Source organism: Amblyomma americanum, chromosome 2, assembly GCF_052857255.1.
Source record: "Amblyomma americanum isolate KBUSLIRL-KWMA chromosome 2, ASM5285725v1, whole genome shotgun sequence".
Taxonomy (NCBI): domain Eukaryota; kingdom Metazoa; phylum Arthropoda; class Arachnida; order Ixodida; family Ixodidae; genus Amblyomma; species Amblyomma americanum.
In genome coordinates, this window is record NC_135498.1 from 19,500,973 (window position 1) to 19,521,005 (window position 20,033).

Sequence of the window (20,033 nt, forward strand, 5' to 3'; positions counted from 1 at the left end):
GTTACTACAGCATGGAGCATGACATTAATGTGTCGTTTATGGCGACCACTCCACGACATAGCTCGTACGTAGTTTGCTCTTGCTTTACGAGAATAAAGCTGTGTATAAGATGAGTATGCCAAATACGAGAGACACAGAAAATGACTTCAATGAAACGTTCTTGGTCTGTGTATTACTTCCATTCTCATATGATGAGCTTTACCAAGTAGCGTTCCTCTTAATTATTTAGTGTGCTTCCCCAGCCATGCATAGCAATTAATTTATGGCTCGAATGCTTGAGACGGCAAAGACATGTTCACAATGTAGTTATTAACTGCAGATAAAAACGCGAAATGGGCAGTGAGAATAAAAACATATACCGAGCCTTGTCATGCCCTTCAAAACGGCTACGCGTGAAACAATGAAGGACAGAAGAAATAGGATAAGAAAAAAAAAATAAGCTCATATCTCATGTTCCGATCTTCGCATGCAGTGCCTTCATTTTTAATTATGTCCGTGGTTAACATTTTTAATCAAATCAAATCTTTATTTTCCTTTAGATATTATTCTCGCCTGGCAGCTTCAGCTGAAGTTTGAAGCAACCATGCCTAATTTCTTTCATGCCAGCAGTCAATTCCGACCACAGGGCAGTCGTCACTGTCGGATATTTTCCAATAAAAAAAGGACGTATGGCTGGATCCCTTTGTAACTGTCATAATTTAAGCAATCAGCGTTTACCGTTTTCCTTCAAGACAAATTTGCCTGGCCTGCCTATGAGGTCTATTCAAAGTGGCACGCATTATCCGTTTACACCTCTGAGGTGTGGATGCTTCTCATCTACTTTAATTCTACCCAGCAACGAGGCCGGTAGAAGGCTCTCCACAAGACTTCAGCGTCACGCACGAGTCGAGTATGGGTCCTAGGCACTTCACAAACCATCGTATCAACAGCCTTCGCGCTGCCCCAGAGAAAGGGAAATTGTACACTTTTGGTGACTTCCAATCGCAGAGTTGGAGCACTTCTGGAGTAACGTTTGCAGCTCTTTTCGGAGCAGCTGTATTCCAAACGCAGATCTGAGGCACAGATCGCGTCTTCCAATCGTAGACAGGGAGCGGTTGCCGAGCCGAGGTTGCTCCGTGGAGCAGTCGGGACTGCTCCGCCGAAATCGGCGGATCCGGCCGGAAGTTTGCGTGGCGTTCTTTTTCAGCGGCGACAGCGGTGCCCTACATGCTCTGGCCAGAGCAAGTGTACTCCAATCGCAATTTCGGGTCGCGCGCTCTGTGCCGGATTCAGGCGCTCTGTCACAGAGCGTGCAGACCGCTCCGGGCCTGCGATTGGAATTCACCATTAGTCACTCAATTTACATACGGCTTTAGGCTATACCTTATGGAAAATCTTCTAATTTGAAGTTTGCAATCCTTAAGTTTTGGGAGACCTAATCACCGCTGAAACAGTCAGTAAGACACATCCGCATTAGCTCAGTCAATAGACGGATACTGATTTATACTGAGTGTTACATCAGCACTACGGGATGCGCAAGGTGCAGTTAAAAGGCTCAACGTTTTAAAAACGAGTTTTCAAACAATGTTTCGAATCAAAGAGCTGCGCCACGGTAGAAGACAAAGCTCATGCTCGCGCCGCGCGCTTCACGAGCTGGCTTGGAACCGTGCAAGCCGGAGTTCTGCGCAGTTCCTGAAGGCGCAGCTCAGGGAACATGGCCGTGAACTTGCTGGGAGCGCTCACCGTGGTCACCTACTACCTGACCGTCGTCTACCTCGGCATTAGGTCGGCACGCAAGGTGCACTCCAGTCGCTCCGAGCTCTGGCAGACCAGGTCCGGCCTCTCGACCAGCAGACTCAGAGAGGCGGAGAGTTCGGGCTACTTCGTCGAGCTGTTCGTCGCCAACCGAAGCGTGCCGCTGTTCATGAGCGCAATATCAATGACAGGTTGGTGTCGGCGCTCATCTGCTTCCGCTTCCGCCCATCAGCACTTACGTCAGCAACAGAACGACCATAGAAGTGCAGCTGTGGAAGAAAGGGAGTGAAATGAGGAGAGGAAGGGGCCGTTCTTTGACCTTGCGGTATAGCATATCCTTTTCACCAGGCTATGATACGAGCTGCGGCGCGTAGTTGAGGGCCCACTTGTGGAGCTTCTTTGTAGTAGATGTTCTGTAGAAGGGCTTGTCAGAGCTCGGTGCCTTAAGCGGGTTGAGTGTCTAGCCCGCGGTTCGTTGATACCGTTAATGACGTATACTTGGGCGCTGTTCTCATTTACCTGCAACTTATAGGCTTCAATTCCGGGTGCTGGTGCAGTTCCACAGCAGCTTTTTTCAAGACTGCTTGCGTTTGGTAGCATCGATCGCACGTGTATTCATTGACTTCGGCCGTTAAGAGTTATGTCCTGCAGGAATTAAGGGGACTGTCCTCGATAACGTTATCACTGACCAGCCGTTGAACGTCGACGTAGTTTATCCGCACCCAAAATAATCCTAGATACAAATATCGTAAAAATCAACCGCACCATTGCGTGGCTCTTACCTTTGTCTAGTGTTCTGCCACTGGCAACGAGGCAGAGGTGGGAGCCGCGAGAAATGGACAGTTCATGGCAGCGCTGGTCTTTATACTTCAGCCGCTAATTCAAAGTGATTGCAGTGGGCAGGCGCACATTTGATCCATGTTCTTGTTAATGGGCACTAGTTGACATTACGACATTACGAACCTTCGAAAATGTAAGAAGTGTTTCCTGTTTGCTTCCATCGCGCAGCAACCTGGGTAGGAGGAGGCTACATCAACGGAAGCGCGGAAGCAGTTTTCAACTATGGCATCCTTTGGTGCCATGCTCCGCTCGGCTACGCGATCAGCCTGTTCGTTGGTGAGTGCATCGCTGCGCCGAGTCTTTAATGTCGCGATATTGTGCTCATGATATCACTTGGTCGCTCCGCAGAAGCTTTGTTTCATAGAAACGGCATCCTTCGCAGCCAATGATAGACTTGCAAGCTATTTGGTATATCGGTAAAGTGAAACCTTGTGCTCCTCCTCCCTTCCACTGACGCGAGTATAATGCTCCTGCTTCCAGGGGGACGCTTCTTCGCCGGCAAGATGCGATTCAGCAGGGCACTGACGATGCTGGACCCATTCCAGCAGCACTACGGGCCCTGGATCGCAGTCATGCTCTGCCTACCCGCCGTCTGCGGAGAGGTCTTGTGGATGGCCTCCATTCTGTCCGCTCTAGGTGAGGACCAACGCGGCGTGAAAGTCAACCTTGACATTTTGATTTGGACGAGTCCGTTGTACGAAGCAGAGTGGTGCTTTCTAAGATGAACAACTTCAAACAAAAAAATTATTTAAATCCAGTTTCCTGTGCTTCGCACGCACACTGCTGCTGTTCAGACTAATGCGTGTAGGTGACAGAGAAAGGACTTTGTCTTCCTGTACGCCTGACTACTTTTGAGGCTCTTTCGGTTCGCGAAAGGCACCGTTTTCTTGCCGTGTGCGCCAAAGAGGAAAGAAGGAGCACAAATTCTCAAAGCTTAATTCTTGCGACATGGTCATTGTGACCAGAACTGTGCATAGCTCAAATAATTCCTCTTGGGCATAGAGTCTACACGCAAGTGACACTCTAAGCATTGTTCTGTAACGTAACGTCTTGCCCCGCTCGGCGTCTGAATTTACGCTGTGATGTAAGTGCAGTCGTCCCCAGGTGGTAGAAATATCCGGAGCCCTTCACTACGGCGTCCCTCATAGCCTGAGTCGCTTTGTGACATTAAACCCTCATAAACCATAGGCCGTTTTCTTTTGGTTAAACTATACCGCACGGCTATAGGATACACGCCATGTCTCGATGTGGCACAATGCATTTCAAAGCAACAACAAAAAAATTGAGTTGCGGCTCTTAATAATGAACTGCATTTCCTTGTGTGCTCATTTGAATGCACTATACCAGCTTGCAGATCTACTGCAGTTTGGAGTTTGATTTCGACATATACGTCGAAATCAAACACACCGAGCAGCCCTTTCCTCAAAGTGTGCTCGCGTTTGGGCTCGTGCTCTTCGAGAGCATAGAAAAAGCACTAAGCTAAATTAATTTTTTTTCGCAGGCGACACGGCGCAGTCACTGATTGAAGTGAACAGCACTGTGAGCATCATTGTGTCCGCGTCGCTTGCCCTGTTGTATACATTGCTGGGCGGGTACTACTCTGTCGTCTACACTGACGCATTCCAGCTGATGAGCACTTTCATAGGCCTGGTGAGTAGGTGACTTATATAAAACGGCGACAAGCTACAATCTTTCACGTAGCTGCGTGCACACAAGGGAAGCGGCTGCGTTATTTTATCTGCAGTATAGAGCATATACCCCGAGGGCATTCCTCAACAGTGTCACTAATCAGGAAGCTACTACTCCATAGAGTGAAGACGAATCAAGAACAATCAAGTATTCAAATGACATTCACCTTTACGCTCCTAATATCTATTTCAGAATAAATTTTCCCTCGTGTTTTCTTAGCTGCACATATTGCTTTCGGTATGCATGTGAGCAATGAGGACGGCGCTAGCGTTTTGCAGCACTTCAAGTAAAATGTGCTGCGAAACGGAATTTAGTGAAGAAAGCGCACACTACGGAAGCATTTGAAGTGACCGCTGTTAAAGGTACACCCGGCGGCCATATGCAAAGCTAGTTCTTAGGCCGCGTTTTCTACATCTTCCCAAAAACCATCCACGCTATCATCTTGGGATTCTTTGGATCTTTGAGAATCGTGGTGAAATAAATGTGTCACTGAAGAGCAATGATTAGCGACGATGAGAGGGTATATGGCCATCCTTAAACATGAACATGAGGATAACGATTGATTCCTGCAAAGATTTTTCGGAATAGTGCCTCTGGACTACATTAATCTGGCTCTTAAAATCAATACAGCTGCAACATAGGTTAGTATCTAAATGAAGCAATGTGTCCCAGTTTTCCACTTGCAAACAAACTCAAGAAGCACTCTGTACGAAGTCTGGGTAGGGACAACGGTAAGGCACCCTCTTCGAAATTTTCTTCTTCGATTCTCTAAAGGACGTTGTAATCATAGATTTCAGCTAATTTCTGCATATGATTGCAGTTCAGCTTCATAGACACCAAATCATTCCCCGGATCTTCACTCATTCAATTCATCGAACCTCGCTCCGCTTCATAAAGCACGAAATTATTTCATCGTCATCACCCCGTTCGTCATCAGCCAATTATAGTCCACTCCGTGCGAAAGCAGCAAGGATTCTTCCAATAGCTTCAACCTAATTTTATTTAGCTCTGCTCGAACCATGTATGTGTCAACGTCTGGTTACACGGTAGACGAACAAGGCTTGACCTATCGAACCTAACCGGATCTAACTATCACCTTTAACGTTATTTCTTGCTGCATGCAATTCGATATCATGGAGAGTATCACTTGATTTAAAATGCACTCCATTTAAACGTAGCCGGTAGCTGAGTGTTCGCTTTTTGACCACTTCAGTCGTATTCACTTTGTGCGTATTGTTTTCTTTAGTGTGTTTGTGCAGCAAATTCGTATTTCAAGACATTATTACCAACGGGTTCTGTGCCACTTGAGCTCTATCTTATTGCTGCAACACCTTTCCCCTCATTATATAATAGCTCGCACAACTCACGGATCTTTACCGTTAATTTTCCGTCACCTATTTATAATCTCAGCACGTGTTATGCTCGTCAACATTTTTATACACAGCTTCTCGTCAAGCTTTGGCAAATATGAGGGACATTTAAGGTTAAACTCTTGAATTTCCCGTCTCTGCCTGCGCAGTGGGCTTGCATGCCCTATTTCCTGACAAACAGCGCGGTAGGACAAATCAAGCCTCCCCGGGGCGACTGGATTGGCGTCATCGATAATATGGACTTCATTCAGATTGTCGATCAGCTGTGCATGACCATCTTCGGGGGCATCCCGTGGCAGGTACGTATGCGGGCAATTAAGTGCTACTGTGCAGTCTTAACTAAGATGATCCACTCACTCTCAACAGAACGGCGCGTGCCCTCAAATACAATTTGCGCCAACAGCGATCAAAACTAATTTTGTGCGTTGCGTTTGCGGCTCTTATATGCGTGGAGTGAATTAATAAAATGACGGCGTAAACTGTAGACAATGAAAAAAAGAGCAAAAATCACAAGATTTCCATTATCGATAAGTTCATCACTGACTCTTCATTCATGCGTTCCGGAATTGACACACAGCTTTCTTTAGATCATCCTATGCACTTATGGAACAAGACAACTTTTGTAGGAAAAGCAGGATGTTTCCAAGCAGCATTTTGGGAAATGCACAAGGAATACAAATCAAGGGGACACAAGCATACAAAATTACTGCAAGAACAGTACTCTCTTGTGCGTCGTGATAAAGGTCTGTCACGCTTTCATATGCAGTTAAATTTCACCTATTACTTTGCTGAAGTGGTGCATTTGTGAATTCCGAGATGTCTTAAATCTGATGGGTTTTTACTAGTCCTTTTCATAACATGACATGCCAGCAGTGAGGACAGCAAGTTTAATACTTTCCATGCTTGAGGGACAAAGCATGAATGCACGTTTTGCTTTCTTGGTATGCCTCATGCAATTATCTCTGAGCTTGTCTTGGTGACTAAAGCCTACTTTAATCAAGAAATTTACAGCACCAGTGATTTTTTTTTTTCACGCCATAGCAGCTGAACTTCAGGCTAAGTTGCAGTTGAACAGGAAAACTCCGTCAGTTATGTTGCTTCCAATCGGTAAACTCGTTTCACTACTGGGATGTGTCTACCTTTACCGCCGCATTTACTTGAAGAATGCCGCATGTGCGTAGACCTCCTGGCTTAGAATTAAAATGTCCTGAACAGCTCGGAAGAGGCTTGTAATGGTGGAAGAGGAGACTGAAGTGGTGCATTTGTGAATTCCGAGATGTCTTTGAAAAGCGGTTATTGTTGGGTCAACGCCGAAGCAACGCTTAGCGTTTCCATGGTCAAGCAAGTTTGTTCAGCAGTGGCTTCGTACGCGACGCAGGTGTACTTCCAGCATGTTCTTGGCTCTGAAACCGTCTTCGGCGCCCAGATGCTCTCCTACTTGGCCGCCATCGGTTGCTTGGTGCTTGCGGTACCACCCGTCGTCATTGGAGCCATTGCCAAGACTACTAGTAATATTTGTTTTGTTCCACTATTGCTCAACACTCACCGCACATAAAAAGCCTTAATTCTCATTCACAACGCTCATCCAACTTTCAGCGACTCATATTTCACGAAACATATCATGTACAGCGACCGGCCAAACTGCTCTTATCGGCAGATACACATAAGCATTACGTTTGAGCGCCGTAGAAAGCGTGTGCACTGATTGTACTATGTGCGCAGGAACCCGTCCGCTGCGAACGTCGGTTATTATAAAATCATACTAATTAAGCAGCTAAGAGCAGTGCAAATACTTTTTGATAACCGCAGTCGAATGGTTAGGGCCAATAGTGAGTCAGTAGCCACGGACAATACGGCGGCTTATCACTTTTTGAAACAAGCTGAGCCTATGGATAGAAAAAGCCGCACCCTAAACCCTAAAGCGCAAGTGGACTCGGTTTTGTAGCGATAGCTACATTACGCTAGCACTTGAAGTCTTCAGCGTGGCACCCCTTGAGCTCCGTGGCGGCGCCGTGGTTGGTCACGTGGTGCGAAAACGAGCGGGTGGGGGTGTGGAGATGGGGGAGAGAGTGAATGCACGTCCAAGGACGAAGGTGAAGTCGAACGACCAGCGAAGCGGAGCGGCGAAAGACTGACTTTGCAATTCGACTGAGCAAGTTCCACTCACCCAGGCGTAGCTATCGCATCACTCCAGGTTTAACCAGAGCTAAACCACAGCCATTTTTCCCCCACAAAAAGGAAACCCAACAGGAAGCCCAGTGCAAAGGCGATGTTCGCTGGCGACGTGTTGCCATTTTGAACCATTTTAAACCACCGGCCGGTTACGGATTCCTCCACTGACGTCATATCCTCCCCGTTCCATGGTCACCACCTTCTGAGTGGTTCCCATCGCAACGCACCCACGAGTTACGCCGACTACTACGACATACTACTACTATACTACGACCCGAAACCCAGTAACGGGTGCATAACAGCTGTCGCTGTAAAAAGAAACGAGCACCGCATTGTGTAATGGCTTTTACATCGGTGCTGGATCAGCTGCGCAAGTGCCTTTATGCGAGCTCATGCGCGTGCTCAACATGATCATAAAAAAGAAAATAGCTAGCGACCACAAAGATAACTCTGTTGTACCGATAATGGTCAGTTAACGCTATAATGACTTTCCAAATGAATTGTGTCACTTGTTTAGGTGACTAGAGGAGGGACGTGTCCTATGCTCGCATCTTTCCCGCAGACTTCACCGCGGCTGGCTATCCCGGCCCGTACAACTTGCACCGGGAGCACCGCAAGGACGTCCTGGCCACCGCCATCCAGTACATGACGCCTCCTTCGGTCTCCACCCTCGGGCTGACCGCCATAATCGCCGCTGTCATGTCGTCCGTAGACTCGTCCATGCTCAGCGCGTCGTCTCTCATCACCCGCAACATCTACCACTTCATATTCAGGCCCACGGTGAGGACACTCGTGCGAAACAAATAGGGTGGCCACGTGCGCGTGTGCCATCATCCCTTTTTTTGGGGTTAAGATTCCGTACAGTGGTAACTCCAGCTAGAGTCACTGGCAGATTTCTTGAGCTCAAAATCTGACCTGTGTGCTCAGCTTGAAAACTTGCCAGAAGAGGTCGAAAACCTTGTGCCAGAAGAGCTCCACTCCTTAGAGTACCTGTCAGGGTACATCGCAAGGAACATCACCAAGAAGCACAAGCTTTGTGAAGACTGTAGAGTTGCATTAGTAGATGAGAAAGCTGAAAACAGCAATGAACATTTAAGTTTGCTGCAGTTGAAAAAATATTATTCCAACAAGGAGGAAAAGGACTTTAATGGAACAGGAGACGTCTGCCTGGTTGTCGGCCTGGCATGCTACTCCGGGTCCTTCCAACAATATGTCACTGTATAGACCTTTCAAGGCTGTTGTAGGTTTGCTTGGGACAGCTGAGAGTTATTTTAGGTCAAATGAGAACTCGCTATTTAATGGGAACCCTGAAGATAGAGCAAGTTGAAAAACTGATGGCATCAATCCAGCAAAGATTTTGTGAGTTGCCAGCTTGCCATCATGTCGCCGAAAAAACTGTGCATTAGTTCCTGTTGTGCAGGCTGCCATTTTCACTGCGCAAGAAAAACGAGGAATTTTCACGAAAATTTCCCCAGTAGCCAAAATGTGGATCCAAAAGCACCGGCAAGCGTGCAGCGGCTGCTAGTGTGAAATCATTCGTTTTTTTTTTTCATTTCATGCCATGTAGATGTTTGTAGGCGGTTTTGTGTATGTCTGTGATAAGAGAGTAGCAATGAATATGTTTAAATATTGTCTCCGGCTTCTGTACAATGCAAAAATAATGTGCCGTCGTGTAATCCTTTCTTTGGGTTTGGCTACATTTACACTGTGTTCTTCCTGGGCGTTTCTTCATTAAGCGCCCAAGTTGCAGAATTTTTTTTGCAGGAAATTCTAGAAATCTTGAGTATGTATTTCACAACCAGGCTAATTATGACTATGACTACCCGTTATTGGAACTGCCATGCGGGACCTTTCAGCTTTCGTTTTCCAGTCAAAGTTTAATCCACCAAGCAAGTTCGCATTGTGGGACACTATTGAGCCAGACACTGGAGCATTCTTGTGTCGCCTCTCCCGCACAGAGGAGTATTAATCTCGCAAGATCTTTTCTGAGCCTTTTCACGCTTTTTTAGGCTTGCACCATCCAAAAATATTGACAAGAATCAAGTCAACTAAAATGTTGGACGAGGGAACAGTGGATGCTTTATTATCCTCGGCACAGCAAAGCAGTTTTGCATCGATGCTCATGTAAGACGGAACTAATTCGCTCCAAAGCGAAAAAGTCACGTAACAAAAATAAAAAGATCGGCTTCCTGTAACCCAGTTGTACAACATGGTACACCGGAAAGTAGATATGCTCATAGAAGGTCACCCGCCGCGGTGGCTCAGGGCGCTCGACTACTGATGCGGAGTTCCCGGGTTCGAACCCGACCGCGGCGGCTGCGTTTTTATGGAGGAAAAACGCTAAGGCGCCCGTGTGCTGTGCGATGTCAGTGCACGTTAAAGATCCCCAGGTGGTCGAAATTTTTCCGGAGCCCTCCAGTACGGCACCTCTACCTTTCTTCTTTCACTCCCTCCTTTACCCCTTCCCTTACGGCGCGGTTCAGGTGTCCAACGATATATGAGACAGATACTGCGCCATTTTCCTTTCCCCAAAAACCAATTATTATTATTATTATTATTATTATTATTATTATTATTATTATTATTATTATTATTATTATTATTATTATTATTATTATTATTATTATTATTATTATTATTATTATTATTAATGTTATTATTATTATTATCATCATCATAGAAGGTGATTAGAATGCGCACGCGAGTTTGTTTCCGTGTGTGTGTGTGCGCGGACATGTGTGGCGAGTTCGTCAGCAGCTACGCTGCCATCGGGAATTGCTCGATATGCATCTTTTTATGCTAACTTAGGAAGGAAAGAACGCCCAAGAGACAAACAGCACCAAAATAACATAATAATCGTGGGGGTGCAGGGTTAATACAAAGAGCTAATTGGCAGGGCTGGAAATGTCCTCACGAAAACTGCCGTGCAACGTTCCAATACAAGCCTACCTCATACAGTTAGCAACTTCTACTGTTTTACAAGGAGAAGTTGAACTCCTTAAGGCCGTAGCATATGCAAATGTCGTTGCTGCATTCATATTTCCGTCTACTTTCGGCTCGCATGTAGCCGCACCCGACGTGCGCTTCAGGCAGTTTGGAAGCTTCATGGGCGCGCCGATCACTGTTGCCAGCACAAGGTGGGACCTTCGCGGTGTCCTAAAGTTATCCAGTGACTCCGACGCGATGCTCGCGCCCCTCGCGGCAGAAAGGGCAGATCGGTCGGGAGACGCGCTGCGGATCGCGCCGCACTGATGCGGCGAAGCTGCCCGGGCGTGCGTCCCTTTCTTTTTCTTTCTTTCTTTCTTTCTTTCTTTCTTTCTTTCTTTCTTTATTTATTTCTTTCTTTCTTCCTTTCTTTCTTTCTTTCTTTCTGTCTTTCTCTCTTTCCTTCCTTTCCATTTTCCCCCTTTCGTTCTTCATTTCTTTCCTTCTTACTTTTTTATTTCTTCCTTTCTTTTCTTTCTTTCTTCCTTTCTTTCTCTCTTTCCTTCCTTTCTTTTTTCCTCCTTTCTTTCTTTCCTTCTTTCCTTCCTTCTTTCTTTCTTTGTTTCTTTCTTTCTTCCTTTCTTTCTTAGCGGCACTCTGCGGTCACACACAAAATGTTGCGCAGCAGCCTGAAATAGCACACACTTCAGCTTACATGACAAGGTTTTTAGCAAACCCAAACTTGCTCGACGAAGCGAAGTGACGAGCAAAGTTTCTTCGAGCTGCACACAGCACTTATTTAGTTTCGCCTTGTTCAAAGTTGACCGACACCGCCAAAACGCGAGGACTCCCCCTCGGACTTTCGGCCGCAGGCGTCGGACGGAGAGGTAGCGGCGGTGCTTCGCTTCACGCTCTGCCTCGTGGGCGCCGTGTCGACCTTCGCGGCGCTGAGAGTGAACTCCGTCTTCACGCTGTGGACTCTGTCCTCGGACCTGGTCTACGTGTTGCTTTTCCCGCAGTTCGTGTCCCTCTTCTTCCTCAGAAACGAGAGCAACGCTTACGGCGCTTTCGTCGGTGAGTCCGCGTATTATGCATCTTTCGCCTCGCGAAAGTCTACCTTCATCTTTCTTCAAAGTCTTTCAAGATGCATCTTCTATGCATCTACTATGCATCTTCTCGCGATGCCTCACCCGTCCAGCGCCCAGCAATGCTTCCGTAACCTCCTCCCCCATTCCTCACCGCTCTCGATTCAAAAGGTTACCGAAAAAAATTTCTGGCTGCGTGCCTGATACCACACCATACCATACCATACACAATACACCATACGCCATACGCCATACGCCATACGCCATACACCACACACCACACACCACACACCACACACCACACACCACACACCACACCACATCACACCACACCACACCACACCACACCACACCACACCACACCACACCATACCATACCATACCATACCATACCATACCATACCATACCATACCATACCATTCCATACCATACCATACCATACCATTCCATACCATACCATACCATACCATACCATACCATAACATGCCAAACGGCTTCCCTAGCAGTGCCGCCCACATAAACGAGCTATAGATAACCTCCGCCCAGACCTAAGCTGCATTGTACTGAAGATTTCAGAATCTTCAGCCCCATCCACCTAATGTCCGTTCATGGCAAAAAAAAAAAAAACCCGGTACCATATATACTTTTTGTAATGATTCATTTCTCTATCCATTCGTCTGCATTTTGCCTCCGCTTTTGCAAACGTAGCCGGCGAATGATATAGCTCGCTATAAACTGAGTTCGCAGGTTGCAGTGATGACTCATGAGTAAGAAGAAACAAAAGAAACGGGCCCTGTTTTAAACTCTCGGAACGAAAAGAAGGGCGACTTGAAACTAAACACTACAAGTAAATCAACTCCTGTCCGTCTCGCCGCAGGCTTCGTGGCCGGCATCGTACTGCGCGCCCTCTGCGGTGAGCCCAACGTGAACGTGCCGGTGACTATCCGCCTTCCTCTCTACGACAGCCAGCGGGGCCAGCAGTTCCCGTTCCGCACGCTGTGCATGCTGTTCAGCCTGTTCACCGCTCTAGTGACGTCGGCGCTCGCAGCTGCCGCGTTCCGGCGCAAGCTCATTCCTGAGCGCCTCGACGTCTGGAGCTGCTTCGTGACGCCGTGCGACCAGAGGTCGACGGTAGGCGACGCGCAGCGCACAGTCGGCCTTGGGCCCAATGGCCACGACGACGGACACACCGCCGGAACCGTCGACTCGAAAGGTGCCGCCAGGACCATCGTGAAAGGGGGCAATCTGGTGACCATCTTCCCCAGTAGTTCGAGTCTCACGAACCCCACGACTCACTCGGACGTGAGCAGCGTGCGGAAGGAGCTGGCACCTCTAGAGGACGAAACAGTCGGAGCGTTGCCCGGGCAAGAGTACGCGGAAATCGAGAGCAATACCGACTCGTCATCTTCTCGGGCGCCTGAAGACCAGAACGCAGCTGTGGGCTCGCAGACGCCGTCTTCACCATCTTCCAAGGATGACGCCCCCGGAGTTCCAGGCGTCAAGCCGCAACGGAGGCGCCAAAAGCGCGCCAAGCCAAAGCGCTCTAAGGTGGCTTCCAGAGATTCTGGAGGAGGAGGCATCGCCAGCGTTGATAGGAACATCGAGACAAAAAGAAAGCTAGGCAGAGCAAAAGCTGACAAAGACGGTTCCAGAGGGCATAGTAACAAACGTTCCAAGGTGACCAGGTCGATGTCACCGGATGCAGCGGTCTCATCCACCGAGCAAGCCAACAAGACACCGAACATAGAAACGCCAAGGGAAGAGACCACCACCGCTTTACAAGAAACTCCGCTCATTATCCCGGGCAAACCAAAGGTTGAGGCAAGGTCTACCGACGCCCGCGTGAGGCGGGAGGGCGTAGCTGGCTCCAGAGAAGGGGCAGAAGATAGCGCCATTGTGAGCAAGGACACGTCAGCGAGGCGGCGTAAGAAGAAGCGCCTGCAAGCTTAACAATTAGCAGGTGGCCTAGAGTCATCGGTATGCCCTCCTGCGCGGGCTGACGTCGCTGGAATCGCTCATATCGTCGACCTGTGGGCCCTTAATGCATTATTGGCCGACTGCTTTCATATCAAATACCGCTGCATTTAAGTGAAACTATGTTCAACGCATGTCAGATACTCTATGCGTGTCTTGCATTGTAGTTTAGTTCGTTAGTCAAAGGAAAAACTGCGCGGAACCGGTTCCTGCATTTAGTTTACTATATTGAGAAGCAAATGATGTGAAACTACTTTTAACGTGATTAGTTGCGCAAACGCCTTAATTTTAACTTCAGCTTTCGCCTGCTGAAACCATTCTTTGCAACCTTAAGGAAGTCGAGCATGCAGAGCGTTAACATAGACGCCCAGATGCAGATGGATTGATCTGCTGATCGAGAACATGTCCAATATTCGGCTTCTGATTAATTTTTGCCCTCACTTGAAGCCTCATTGAAACATGTCGATAATGTAGACAATTGTCACTCAGGACCTTCGCCGTCATGCTAATTTATTAGCGAAATTTGAAGCGCTCGCATTTTGAGTGTTCTTACTCCACCTAGGCACCGCATAACTGTATCTCAGTCCAGTTGCGCTATGGCAGCACAGTTATCTTTACGCACGAAAATAGCAACGAAACTGCCTTTATGCGAATTTTTCTTGTGTTTACTCGATTCTTCACTCTCGTACTTGAGTCCTTGTAATCGGAAGAACACCATGGCTCCTGCAGCGCCTGCCCTCGGCATCAAACAATATACCAAGGTGGTTTCGGAAAAAAAAACACGTTTCTGGGAGGCTACAATTTCCGTGTAGCGAGCAGATTCGAGGACTTTGCGTGAACCCAGAGTCCTCGCGCTCGAAATATCGCATCGTGTAGGATTAGTGTGAGCCAGAAATGTTCCACGCTTCAGTAAATGCGTATAAATCGGTGCGATTCAAGAAGGTGGGATGCTAGCAGCCTGCTGCATTAACGTCATATGTCCACTACACAGCTTTTAACAGCACAGCGTCCAGAGGCAGCTGTGTGACTCGTTTCGTGCTGTGTACAGAAGAGAACTTTTATTCGGCTTCTCCGCATTACGGGCAGTTAATGATGCAATGCACGCTTTACAGGCATTGTCGTTGGTGATCCGATTCGATGAGGGGGAAGCAGCATCAACCATCGCTGTCAATTCTGCAGTGTGCTGACAGCCCCAACACACCCTTCGACTGCACGCGTCTAAGCGCACCGTCCCTAACCGATTTACTCCACATTTCAGCCCGAAAACGTGGCCAGTCTGGTTAATCCTGGGTATCTATACACATATTAGTATAGAGAGGAATTTTTATCAGATGACTCCGCTCCGAGTGATTTAATCAAGGTGGTCTAATAGGCTGGAGTTCGGAGTGGTATGGAAGTTGTGCACTAGGCTTAAAATTTTGAATATTTTTTTCGCTCTAGATAACGTTAAACTGTCCACCCTCTAACGTAGTTGTCTTCCTCTTTCCCTCATCAAGCTTAACGCTGCGTTCTTAAATCTTTGCTCCGCTGCGATCCTCTGAAAATATCTGACGTCAAGTGTACATAACACGCCTGGGCATCCAAGCTGCTAAGCCAGTGGGTAGGACAAGCGTCGAAAAGTCGGCAAGAATGGCACAACATGACCACAAGAATGAAAGGATTTTATTGCGCGCACCAATGTGTGCACACTATACTTGCCACTCAAGACAGGTTGGGAACAGCAAAATGGCTCAGAAGGTGTAGGCATGATAGTGATGTACTGATTTTTTTTATGAGAACAGCGCAGAACAAGCGTGAACAAGACGCGCCTGCACATACACAGGACAAACAGCATTGTGAATGTTCTCTCCCTGTGCCTCTGTGCTGCGCCGCCCCCCGCCTTCATGCTGCTGTCTGTGGTTATTTGCGCTACTCGCGTTATCGCATGGTGGTGCTGCTTCGCCGTGCTCATAGGGGGCCAAATCATCATGTAGGATGTCTTCCCGCCAATGCCGCTTTTCAGGGTGCCGACAGGTTGTCCGGTTGTGAAATGCAAGTTTTGTGCGCTAAGATAACGTCATGGACCAATGCTAGAGACATAATTCATTTTCGAGGTAGGAGAACCCGATAGCTTCGTGAAAGCGCTAAACATGCTGCCATCCGAAATACTGTGGCGGTGCAACATTCTTCGTGTCAAAATGCCGTTACTGTCTCCAGCCTGAAACGGAGAGTCTGAGCATCCAGGCACCCTAGATCTCTATGAAACAAACATGCGGCAGAAACGTGGTAGGGGTTTAGCGTAGTTACGCCGAGAACACGTGCGGAAGCAGAGGACAATTAAGCTCCACCTAAAGGGCTTTAGTGGGTTAATTCCCAAATGTGAAGAATTGGTCATTCTCTACTTAACATTCCTAGATCGCGACGAGTCATCGTACCACTAGCATCCAGAATTCAAGCGCAACAGGACAGCACGCATAAAGAAGAATGACGGGACATGCCCTATACTTGCGACACTTTTATTCACTTCAGAAACAGCCGCTAAGATACCCTGGGGTGAGGGTGGAAACTAAAGGTGCCTGCTCATGAGCGCGATCTCGAAGCCCCCAAAAGAGGCGACACAGGTTGGACACACGTGTGTCAGCGGAAACTAAAACATATCTAAAAACTTATCTCATGCATCATGAGCGAAATGATGCTAACACAAGCACCCAAACTCTAATTTGGCGACCCTCTATCAATTCACCCACGATTGTGTCTTTGCTCTTCTTGACAATGCTGATTTCTTGTAGCCTTGGTTCACAGGTCTTCTTTTCTTCTTTTTCGCATTACAACCTGTTTCGTTATTCAGTGGCAATTTTTTCTCTCTCAAACGATCATTAATACAATGGCCTGTTTGACCGATGTAAATTTTTCCACCCGTCAGTGAAACGCTATAAACAAAAACGACCGCACAGTCCACAGAAGAGTTAGCATGCTTTGTTTCACACAATTTGTTCTTAACAATTCTCGAGATAATCAATTGGCACATTGATGCGAGTTTCCTGGGGGCAGAAGAAACGACGAGAAATTTATACTTGACGGCAATATGCTTCAGATTATGTGCCACTGTATGGGTATACAGAACTGCCACTGGTTTTTGGGGATTCATCTTGTTCCATCTTTATTCCTTTTCGTTCTTTTCAACTTCTTTAGTAATGATTCGCTGTTAAAACAAATGAGGGAAAGCCCGCCTGTCTCAGCCTACGAATCTGGCCGTTTCCTGCATTTCGTGATTGCACGACTTTTTGAGAGAAGATTTTAAGCACATTGTGGCAATGGCCATTTCTACCGTTTTCGAGTGCGTGGAATGAAAAGTCAATTCCTTACGGGCGCGAGGACAATATTTCCAGCAAGTACCTTCGCCAGTAATGGCAATGTAAATATCTAAAAACTGCAACTTATTTCCCTCGGAACGGAATGGATTCCAAGAGGAGAAGTGTAGTAGGGGCGACAGAAGGTAGAGTTAAAGGTTTTCGGAGATAAGGTCGCGGCAGCTGTACAGGACAGGGTTAATTGGAGAGGTATGGAAGAGGCCTTTGTCCTGGAGTGGGCTCGGTTATGCTGCTGGTGATGATGACAAAAGGTAAGTCGAGCCAGAATGACCAGTTCCATTACTACGAATACTGCCCAAAGCTGTTAGTGTCACCGACTGGTGCCCGGAAAATGCAAGCAGCCTCGCTCAGGGCGTGGCGCAATGCGTCTAAACGAGCATAAGGCGTAACGAACATTGTCTAGACACCTTTGAAGATTGCCTTCCTGACGGAATAGAGGCGCAGTAGACGCCCGTGTTCACGCCCTTTAAATCAAGAGGTGAAGACTGGAAAAGTGTTTAGCCCTGCACCGGAGCGACCAATAGATGTATCTTTAACGCTCGATACCAAGCGCAGCAATAGGTGCTACGAGCGACAGTGAAGCGGGGGTGAAGGGACTTTTTCCTTAGTCTTCTTAGAAGCAAGGTATACGTGCGATTCCACAATTCGCTTCTATAGACTTGCGACGGGAACCTGCTGCGACGAGTTAAAGCAGTCCGTGCACGTTGCCGTAGGCCTTTAAAAACGCTTCTGCTGCTTACTCTAGGGTGAGAAAGCATGACTTAACGCCGGGAGAAAAAAAAATGCGGTTTTATTTTGCCACGGCCACTAAACTGAAGAAACGTAACCTGCGGTAGTTATTAGAAACCCGTACAAACAGCGAAATCCCCTCATCATCCACTCTGCTATACATTTCATTTCATTTCATTTTATTACCTTAAGGGCCCCAAAAGAGTGGTGTTACATAACGGGTGGCAACAATTAAAAGCACAGATTCACAATAACAGGAAAGTTTTTACATTTTCAGCGAAAAGACTTTGGCAAGTGATGATGGCAACGTTGTTTGGAAGGCCGTTCCAGTCTGCGGCTGCACGAGGAAAGAAGGAATTTGAAAAAGTGAGGGTGCGTGAGCGTGGACGGGCAACTTGTAGGTGATGGCTGGTGCGATGAGATATGCGTGCTGGGGGAAGAATATAAGGTGCGACGTGCATAGGGCTGTGGAAGAATTTGTGGAATAAAGACAGGCTGGCAATGCGACGGCGGAGCGATAAGGGTGATAATCCGGATGCTGTTTTTAAGGAGGAAACGCTGATGTCATAAGAGTACGATGAATGAATGAAGCGAGCAGCGCGATTTTGAACAGATTCGAGGGCATTGATCGGGTAAGCTTGATGAGGATTCCAAATGGGCGGTGCAAATTCTAGTTTGGACCTGACGAATGATTTGTAAGCTAACAACTTGACATGTTTTGGAGCATGGTGAAGATGGCGCTTGAGGAAACCTAGCGTCTTGTTTGCTGACGATATTATGTTAGTAACATGCAAGCTCCAAGAAAGATCGCTAGAAATTGTTATGCCTAGGTACTTGTATGACTGAACTAGTTGTACGGGAACTTCTGATATTTCGTAAGAGAAAATTAGAGGATTACGGCGGCGGCTGATGGACAAAAGATTACATTTACGTGAGTTAAGTTCCATTAGCCACTTATTACACCACTCCTGAACAGCAATGAGATCATTTTGAAGAGAAGATTGGTCAGCAGTGGAGAGAATAGCACGATAAAGTACACAGTCGTCAGCGAACATGCGTACGTTAGATGTTACGGTTGAAGGCAGATCATTAATGTACACGAGAAACAGTAGTGGGCCAAGCACAGATCCCTGTGGAACGCCGGACGTTACTAGGAGTGAGAGTTCTTATTGTTAACGGAGACAAACTGCATACGATTAGTTAAAAACTCTTCAATCCACTTCAAAATATGGGGGTGCAGATTTAATTGGGAAAGTTTTATCAGGAGGCGTTTATGGGGTACTTTATCATAGGCTTTTGCAAAATCTAAAAATACGATGTCAGTCTGTAGATTACAATCAAGATTAGCATGCAGACCGTGAATGAACGTAGCAAGTTGGGTCTCGCAGGAATAACCCCGACGAAACCCGTGCTGAGCAGGTTGAAAAAAGTTGTTCGAATCAAGGAATGCCATGATATGGGTATAGATGACGTGTTCCATGATTTTGCAGGGAATACTAGTTAGAGAGATGGGAGGGTAATTAAGTGGCGAGTTCTTGTTACCTGATTTGTAGACTGGAACGACCTTCCCAATTTTCCAGTCTATGGGCAGTTGACCTGTGAAGAGTGACTGAGCGAATAACAAGCACAACAGAGATGAACATATATCTTTGGTATTAATCGGTATTTTAGCGTTGATATTGTCAGTTCCTGCAGAGGATGAAAGTTTAATGTTCTCAATTAGTGACGAAATTCCTGCTGAAGAAAATGTAAGCGAAGGCATAGTATCTTGAATAACTGGGGCGTTTGGAGGAAATGTCGGATCTGTTTCATTAGTAAACACGGAAGAAAAGGCTGCGTTGAACATGTTGGCGCATTCTGTTTCGCATACAGTTTCACCCGAACCATCGGTGAGGGAAATAGTGCGTGTGTGCTGGGGGTTAATGACTTGCCAGAACCTACGGGCGTTAGTTGACAACATTTTAGGCAGATCGGAGTTGAAAAAGGTGCGCTTGGCTTCTCGAATACTTGATAAGTACGTTTTTTCGGCTGCATAATATTTGTTCCAAGCGTTCTGACTGGGAAGCAACTTGGCCGATCGGAAAAGACGCTTCTTTTTATTTTCAAGGCGTCTGAGTGTATTTGTGAACCATGGGTTTGGAGGGTTAGTTCTTATATTTATGTT

The 20,033-nt window shown here is 47.0% G+C and overlaps 1 protein-coding gene across 1 annotated transcript; it reads left to right on the plus strand.

The window, feature by feature from the left end:
- Positions 1-7,018: 7,018 nt before the first annotated feature.
- Positions 7,019-13,789, plus strand: LOC144119567 (uncharacterized). The gene is made up of 5 exons (XM_077652147.1): positions 7,019-7,141; positions 8,368-8,585; positions 8,733-8,864; positions 11,603-11,804; positions 12,694-13,789. Exons 1-5 carry the CDS (start codon positions 7,060-7,062, stop codon positions 13,764-13,766), a joined length of 1,707 nt encoding a protein of 568 aa, XP_077508273.1. The 5' UTR covers positions 7,019-7,059; the 3' UTR covers positions 13,767-13,789.
- The last annotated feature ends 6,244 nt before the right edge of the window (positions 13,790-20,033 follow it).